General features: G+C 49.6%; 1 protein-coding gene across 6 annotated transcripts in view; it reads right to left on the bottom strand.

Moving 5' to 3' along the window:
• The window catches only part of LOC144733533 (TGF-beta-activated kinase 1 and MAP3K7-binding protein 2-like), a 61,594-nt gene that overhangs the window by 4,977 nt on the left and 47,617 nt on the right, over nt 1–9,000 (bottom strand). For all 6 annotated transcript variants that reach the window (XM_078615488.1, XM_078615487.1, XM_078615489.1 and 3 more), the window contains 4 exons: nt 7,541–8,056; nt 4,803–4,963; nt 2,226–2,319; nt 1,923–2,018 (listed from right to left, as the gene is read on the bottom strand). In XM_078615488.1, the coding sequence (XP_078471614.1) occupies nt 1,923–2,018; nt 2,226–2,319; nt 4,803–4,963; nt 7,541–8,056 (867 nt within the window). The remainder of the gene's footprint in view (nt 1–1,922; nt 2,019–2,225; nt 2,320–4,802; nt 4,964–7,540; nt 8,057–9,000) is intronic.

The raw sequence follows: 9,000 nt of genomic DNA, 5'->3' as shown, positions 1-9,000 counted from the left end.
GTGGCTACGCTAGGTTGTCCGGGGCTCTTAGATCGTGCGTCGGTGGGTGGCATCGTGAGCTCGGCAGTTTAACCGATTCGTGCGTCAACCGAGCACGAATCAAGACGCCCGATGCCAGGACACTCGGGGGGGGGGGGGGGGTGTGCAAGCGTGGTGCAGCAGCCATGCGGACCCACCCTCCGCTTTAATCACCAGAGAGTCAGGCGTTTGTGCACCCTTAAGTTTTGCGGTGACACTGATCTTTCGAGCTTTGCTCTCTAGAGTGCTCAGGGAGTCTGCGGTTCAGACGGGGGGGAAGGTAAATGGGGCAGGGAGGGAGGGAAGGAGGGAGGGAGGGCGGGCGGGAGGTAGGCGGACGGAAAGGGGAAAGCAGATGGATGGATCAGAACAGCAAGATAAAAGCAGGCGCATGCTTAAGCTGAAGCCGAGGGGAAAGAAAATAAAAAGCTATTTCCTACGGGACAAAAGCAGGAAGGAGGCCAGGCGCAAGTGAGAAGGGAGATTTTGCATTTGTGTGACCCGAATAAAATGAAAGAGCAACACATCCCCCGAATGTTACGCTCGCTGCACGTTAAACGTCAGCGCCGGTGGACACTCATCGTTTCCATCTGGACGCTTAAAGAACGAGGAACACAAAAATCCACCGACTCTTGCGTTCGCGGTTACGTTCACTACGGCTGTCCTAAAATAGTCTGATGTTTTCACAATGACCAATTAAACCACCGCTGTGCAGGTATGCGCGGTTGTGTTGTTTAGCACGCCGATGTGTTTTGGGGTTGCGCTGTGTGCCGCTCGAAATGACGTCTGACGTTTTGCTTCACGTGTTGGAAACCTCTCCAGGAAATGAATGTTCCTGAAGACCCACACCTCCCTCTCCCCTTGAAGAAGCTCCCCGAACATGAAGTGAAATGCCAAACAAGACACGGCACAACACAAACACGCAGCAAAGAGACTGTAAAAACCAGGATCAGATGCATCATCTTGGCGCTCTCTTAAGGTCGCACTCATTACACACAGAGTGCTTTCCACAAATAAACCACAATACCTTGCCAATCTCGTCAAGGAGCATAAACTCCGGTCATCCTAAGCAGTGGCTTTTGGATAAACGTCGATGCAAAGACGGTCACCTCATCGTGCGGCGTTTTTACGAAGCCACAGGAGCTATGCACTTTAAAAGCTGGACTGCAAACTAATTTCTTTAGAACTGCTTTTTGTGTTTCGTTCGTTGTCCTTCCGCCGCGCACCTCCAATAATCACGGTTGGCTACGTACGGTGCGAAAAAAGTTAAACATACATATATATATGTAAAATCACTCCGATGTCGCTCCCATGAATGTTAATCGAATGGCCAATGCAGCACCATGACTGGAGCACTGAGACAAACCACCTGACGACTTTTCTCGTGAACGTAGCTTCAAATCCACGTCCAACAGCGCGGAACACACGGCCTTCGTACCGACGTGCTTAGAAATGTTTTGAGTTTTTGCTAGTTGTCTCCCTTCACCCAAAGTCCACTGCCGCACGGCTGCTTGAAAACCAAATTGGTTCCGGACAATCCCTCACATGGGGGTCGACAGCTGCCCGGTTCCGGCGTGTGTGGAATGACGGACGAGCAAAATTGTGGAGGGTTTCTCTGGGTCCGGTGTGGCCATGTGGGCATGGCAAAAGCCCCTATTGCTACATCAGTTTTTATTTAAGACAACTTAAAAGTGGGCTTTGGCCAATTATGGTAAAGCCCGGTGTTTCACAGACCACCCATCCTCACTTCTCCAATGGAGGAGGCCCTCGACGGACCGCTTAAATAAAAAATAAAAAAACGGAGCGTGTCGACAGCCGCCGTGAGAAAAGCCCCTTTAATGATTTGCTTGCCAGCTACGGAAGTGACCTCTGGTGAGCATCGGCTGTGTGAGCGAGCCACTCACCTTGAGTGGAGGCTTTGGGAGGGACAGGTCCGACCTGCCCCTGGTAGCCCAGGTTCTTGTAAAAACTCAAGGTGGTATCCGGGTTAAAGTTCTTTCCTGTGACAAGGAACGAACGAACAATCGTAAAAAGTACGTTGCAATGAAGCACGGTGGCGATTCTCGTGGTGGTTTCAATTGCAATCATCACTGTGTCCGTGATGCATGTGGAGGGTCAGAGGGAGGTCGGGGGTCATGTGTGGGGCAGGGGGGTGGGCAGATCGAGCAGCTGAGAGATCGCAATGCTACTAAGAGGCACTTGCTCACCCCTCGCCTGGCAGAGGTCGAACTCCTTGGTCATGCAGTCGATATCGATCTGCAGCTGACGGTTCTTCTGCCGCAGCTTGCTCATGTCATCCAGCTGCAGCACAGAGGGAAGAATGCGATCGTCGCTCAAAAGCTCTCGGCGTAAAGACGCCAGCGGCGATGTCAATAGCACCAACACACGGGGCAAGCCTATGATCCTACGCTTTGGAGGAATGGGTTGGTTAATCAAACGGATGTGAAATTCTCAAATTTTCTGGGCTGATGTGGCTAGAAGATGGCAGTACAGAAACATGATTCTTGAATCTGTCTGTACAGATAACTGAGTACGAGGTCTCCTTATGTGCGGGGGATTTCTCGAGGTACCCAGTGTTTGCCCAATGCAGGACCCTCCAAGTATATTATTTAGACTTCTATTTAAAGCTTTCGTGACTGCAGGGATTCATATTCTTGGTTCTTTCGGTAAAGTCACGTAGAAGGGAAATAATAAAAGAAAAGACTTTACAATTTGTATTATTTTATTATTTCCCTTCTACGTGACTTTACCGAAAAAACCAATAATATTTAGACTTCGTTGAGGCTTTCGTGTATAAAGTCCATCACCATTCCTGACTACTGTCTGAAAGTTTTAAAATTGTGGTGGTGGTGGTGGCGCTCCTGCCTACCCCGGAAGAGGCTCCACGTCTCGACCCTTGCCACCCGCTGCACTCCGGCACCGCTGAGTTTACCGAAACATTGCAGGAACGGCACCGTTACACGCCCCCCCCCAACCTCCATTTATGTATCCGGGAGAAGGGGATACGGTGTCCGGGTGGGGTCTTCATCCTCGTCTGCTGCTGCTCATGTCACACTTATCTTTGTGTCGATTTCTCTGCTAGCTCCCCCGTGTGCTGTTTCTCGCCTTACAAGGTGCTCGTTAACAGCACTTGCCCCAAAAGTCCGTTAAGGGTATATAGGTAACCTTTATACTTGTTTGTGTGTAAATTTCACAAACCTATGTGACCTACAAACCATTGTCTCAAAAGCACTTGATTACTGGTGTAAACCTGGTGTGTATTCAGCAGTACTTATTGAACAATATTAGACACTATGGGAGTCGGCTGAATATATACTTTGAGAGAGTGAAAGGAGTACTATAAATATAGGGTAATTGAATCCTTAAATAGGGTCATTGAATATTTTAGTACAGAACGCACAGTTCCGATTGCACCGACTGGTGATCGGCAGGTAGTGAATGGTCATGTGCATCAGCCTTTGCCTTTCCTGTAATTGGGCCTCAGAGACTGTGGCCGTTCAAACGCGAGCGGTTTGAGGAGCACTGCCTAAGAGCATGCACAGCTGCTGCCCTCCCTCCCTCCCTCTCTCTTCCTTCCTTTCTTCACCACCACCACAACCACCACCCTTCCCATCCCCCTCCACAATTATTGCCCTTAGCCCATCCCTAACCCGAACCTCCCCCCCCACCACTCCCCATGTCCAGGATGTCCTGCCAAGTGCAGGGAGTGGTGTGGCCAGACAGGTGCTCTGCTAAAAGGATGCATTGGCGCCGTGTTGTGTTGAACGGTGGGGCCCGAGCTTTGGCTAGCTAATTACGGATGATTAGTATCGACCATCCACATATTAATTCCAAGTAGCCATTGTTGTATTTATATTTTTGAACGAAGCGTCCGATTTCCAGGCCGCCCCGGTGTGCGCAGTGTCGTGGCGTCCGTCGCAATGGATGCGGGTGATTGTAAGGGACTTGGCGCTCTACGCGGGGGCTCGATTAGCGCGACGGATCGGTTTCGTTTGTGGTTTGACGGTGGAGAGAGGCGCCACAGTGGCGAGATGTTATCTCTGTCGCCTGGTATGGAGAAGGGCGTGGGTTCGATCCTGACCCTGACGCCTGCTGTATATTTGCAGTTTGCATGTTCTCCCCGTGGCCGTGTGGAATTTTCTCCGGGTCCTCCGGTTTTTCCCCTCCACATTTAGAATCAACGTGCGTCTACAGTATTTCGCTTTTATACTTTTCTGCGGCCATCATTTGTGATGGACAGGTCGCTTGCGAAAAAAAGAGCTCCGTGGCTCAAGTGGGCCTTACCTGATAATTGGGTTTTTAGCCTTTTATCTGGCAACAAAACTGACACCTTTTTTTTACAAGGAGTCATGTTTGCATAGACCACAATACCTGCAGTCGTAATGCAAACAAAAAACATAACTCTGATAATGTATGCACTGTCCTTGAAGTTGATTGGTCCACACCCGAGACAGCTTTCCTTAGAGCCTAGTCTCACATGATGTTGGACCAGGCGCCTTTTGGCGTCATCTGATCAACCAATCAACTTCAAGGACAGTGCATACATTATCAGAGTTATGTTTTTTGTTTGCATTACGACTGCAGGTATTGTGGTCTATGCAAACATGACTCCTTGTAAAAAAAGGTGTCAGTTTTGTTGCCAGATAAAAGGGTAAAAAAACAATTATCATATTTTTTTCTTCTGGCAAATGAGGTTCCAATGGGCCTTACCTGCTACAAAAAATCAAGTTTAGACAGGGATGCGGGGGGGTGAACGAGCTAGTGGGAGGAGGGCGATCACTCACGGAAGGCGTGTGCATGGAGGAGCTGGCGCGCCGCAAGCGCCGCTGGTTGAGCACGTTCTCCATCTCGTTCACCTCGGCCTTGAGCGTCTCGAGCGAGCCGCGCTCCACCCCCAGCGCCTCTTGCAGCCGATCCATGCGCATCCGCTGGTGCAGCATCAGCGCTGCCAGACGTGCAGGCGTTGGGGGATGTGGGCATGCGCACGGAGGACAAAAAAAGATTCAAAATCAGCAATCGGAATCTTTATTTAGACCGGGGGAGGGGGACTCCGATGAGCGAGAGGCTCTTTTTCCCACAAATGTCCAGCATGGGGCGGGTCAGAAAATTCCAACAGCAAACAATAACAAAAAAAATAGGAGTGTAAAAATAGAGAAAATTGTATGCAAGTCACTAAATAGAAATAAACACCCAACTAGCTAATTCTATGAGTTGGATTTATCAAGATTGGGCAAGGCAGCAAAAACAACAACAAAAAAGTCCCAGACCTCACCAAGATAACACCACCACCACCACACAGTCCCTCAGAGCCTCAACAGATTCTTATTTTTGGGGCACGTGCTGTTTGCGAGCACCTATGAAGTTTCGGCCCAGGTACACGAGGGGGTGGGTCGTCAGCACCACGCCCGGCCGCCTTTGTCTCCCCGGTGACGGTGTTTACAGAGCGCACACAGGTACTCATTTGAAGGAGAGTCGACCAACGGGTGGCTCAGGACTGGTGAAGATAATCATCGCTGGTGTTGGCCGGGAGCAGGAAAATGAACTCGGGTCGCTGGGTTTGTAGCGCTCCCACCACACCCCTACATTTTTTCAGTGAATCTTCACGATTCGGAGTCATGAACCTATTCAATAATCCATCCTACATTTTTTCAGTGAATCTTCACGATTCGGAGTCATGAACCTATTCAATAATCCATTCTTTTTTACCTACAACATGGTGAGTGCAGCACCTATAACAGTTGCTGAAATGACACTTTTGGCGTCATCTGGTCGAACACCATATGAGACTAGGCTCTAAAGAAAGCTGTCTCTGGTGTGGACCAATCAGTTTCAAGGACAATGCATAAATTATCAGAGTATTGTTTTTTGTTTGCATTTGACTGCAAGTATTGTGGTTAATGTAAGCATGATTCCTTGCAAAAGGTGTCAGTTTTGTTGCCAGAAAAAAGGGGAAAACCCCTATTAGTAAGACAGCATAAGCAAATAAAATAAATTCTTCGATGCATGGATTGATGCATGTATCATGCGCAGAAGCAATGTCGCATGCCTAGTCTCCACGAACAACATTGTCCACTAACAGTGCTTTGTGACGGCATCCTCATGCCTCACTGTCCCCATGTTCTGAAGCTGTTTTGGAAACACTTGGCGCAAACTCTGCGTGACGCGAATTTCAGCATCGACACGGTGTAGACCATCTCGTGGGCTTCAGGCAACGTGCCCAACAGCTGATCAGCCAGCCCACCACCACACTACCCGGCTTCCACAACACACGGCCCATCAGTGAGTTCACCATCACCACACTGCCCGGCTTCCACAACACATGACTCATCAGTGAGCTCACCACCACCACACTGCCCAGCTTCCATATTCTATTGAGACAACCGGCAGCGTTTAACCAGATCTACACAAACCGTGGAAGATTCTGTGAATACCTAATGCGAGCGGAAAAAAAACCCTCTCTCCTGTGTGACTGTGGCTACGACACGCCAAACCAAAGACCGTTTAACTTGGCACCGTCCCATATACACATGTGAAGGCCCAGGATGGGTGTACCTGCACTTCACCAACTCTCAGACAAAGATGTTTCGAATGGCTACATCATTTACAACTGAATCTCTAAATAGTTGCTCCTCATAGGCCACACGACAAAATACGTCCCCATTCCTGTGATATCGGTAGGACACTCTTTTTGAGTCAATAGCGGAAAGAGCCATCTGTTGGCTGCTCATCCCATCATTATGGATGGACTGGGCTCCTATAACAAGGTGGGGCTTCAGCACGCCACTGGCAGGCACTTTGCACGATGTTTTAATAGTGTCTTCATTTTCCACAGCGCTTAAATAAACACGAGCCGTTATGTAACCGCGGTGTTTGGAAGCACAACCTGTGCTATGCTGCTCTGCTACGCTGGAAGACGACTGCAGATCTGCCAGCGCCGAATGCCCTGGTATATTTCTCTCAGCTTTGACAGCAGCAAGTGGAGAATGAATGAAGGGACGCCGAGAAGGTGGGCACTAGCTGCGAATGAAAGAAGGATGCGGATGATTGAAGTGCTGTAAGAATCTCCTGTGATCCACGCTCTTTTGTTGACTCTGTTGTCAATCTGCCATCTCTCTTCCATCACGGTTATTTGTTGCTCTCAGAAGCCCTCTCACTCCACTTTCACCGACTCCCACTCATCAATACCGTTTGCAGCTGTCGGTCACAGCACTTCATTTTCCCTGTATAGTCTCGAGTAACGGCTCAAACTGGCTGGAAGAAACCAGGTATCAAATGTATTTACGATAGGCCATGTACAACCAATTAAGTTTTACCTAGATCAAAAGAAAACGATGAAAATCTTATGGGCTATGCCCAGGTTGGAATAGCTAAAGCAAAATGAGGTTTTACTTTTCCCATCCAAAGCAGTTTTAATGTCAGTTCACTGGGGTCCATCCACAAGCTGGAGAGCTGGCTGCTGCACTTACAGCTGCGTGTTCCACTAAATGACAGCTGTACACGGCTAAGGTGGCGCGAAACTCACCTTGGGTGTAGGCCTGGTCGTCGGAGCCATAGCTCTCCCTGCCCTGGTAGTCCGGCACCACGCTCGTCGCTCCGGCCTGCGGCGGCCCAGCCCCCGCCAGCCCCACCGCACCCCCCATCCCCAGGGCCGCGGCTTCGGCCAACGAGGGCTGCGTCACGGTCGCGGAGGCCCCCGGTTGCGCCGACGTCGACGACGCCGGCGCGGGGGCGGAGGAGTCGGCGGCGGCGCTGGCGGAGGCGGCGCCGCCACCGCCCCCGTTGCTGTTGCCGAGCCGGTCGAGGATGCCCATGCCCTCGTACGTGGGGGAGGCGACGCCGGGCGAGATGGCGGGCGGCTTGTTGGGCGACACGGTGATCTCGAAGGTGTACTTGGTGTTGGGCTGCGTGACGATGACCCGGGCCGGCGCCGGGGAGGCGGGCGCCGTCGTTATGGAGGTGGGGCGGCTCCGCGGGGGCTGGTGCCGGATCAGCGTCGGCTGCACGCACGAGCCCGCTTGGGTGTCGGTGCAGCTGGACCCTGCCGAGGGAGGGTAGTCGAGATCGGCGGTGCTTACGAGGCCAAAGCAGAACTGAGATTTTGGGCAAAGCGCAAACTATGACGTTATAAATTAAGTTTCTAAGCCACGTGATAAACTGGTTTAGGCGTGGCTTGAAATCTATATTTCGGTGCGAAAAAACAAAATCGTTACATGCAATGCGGATGAGACGAATGCAAGTACATCTAACAAAAATAACATAAATAACACACGCAACATAAACTGAAACCTTGAAGCTATATCTTGAACACATATACACTGCAAAGGTACACTTTAACCTGCCTTTTTTTACTTGACCATTCATTGTTGCTCATTAACTTTGTTGTGGACATGTAGCATTAACCGTGATGATCGGATGGAAAAAGTCGAAACTAAAATAACCGCACAATTCTCCCTGCCAGATATTTTGTCTGCGACTGCAGAACAGACACAGCAAGACGCAAACAATGGGAGTTCAAAATAAATCACATGGGCAATCAAAACAAAGGCATTACCGACACAACAAAGGGACCGTGTGTGTTCACCAAACTGTGTGGGAATTGAAGACACCTGGTCACCATCGCTCAAATGGGAGCATCGCAGTTTTTAAGGCCCAAAGGAAAACCACCACCGTTTAAAAAAAGGGCAATGCCACAGTGTGCCTATTGCTTGGGAATGTGATCGTGAAAGGTGCCTTAAGAGTGATGATGATGATAAACAATATGATGAATGATAATGACGATGCTGCTGCTAATTATTAACAGCGAATACCGGGTGTTGATTAAGATATTTATATTAAAAAAATATATTATTATTGACGATGATTAGGCAGAAAATTATTCACTCCCCTAGCGATATGATGAATTGTCATGATTGGGAATTGTCATTCGATTGCCATCTTACAGTTTCGTTCACCCCATTATCGCAAATATTACATTTCCAAAAT

Source organism: Lampetra planeri, chromosome 47 (assembly GCF_965212315.1).
Source record: "Lampetra planeri chromosome 47, kcLamPlan1.2.h2, whole genome shotgun sequence".
NCBI classification, from domain to species: Eukaryota; Metazoa; Chordata; class Hyperoartia; order Petromyzontiformes; family Petromyzontidae; genus Lampetra; species Lampetra planeri.
Note: the sequence above shows the minus strand (reverse complement) of the source record. Positions and strands in the feature narration are given on the sequence as shown.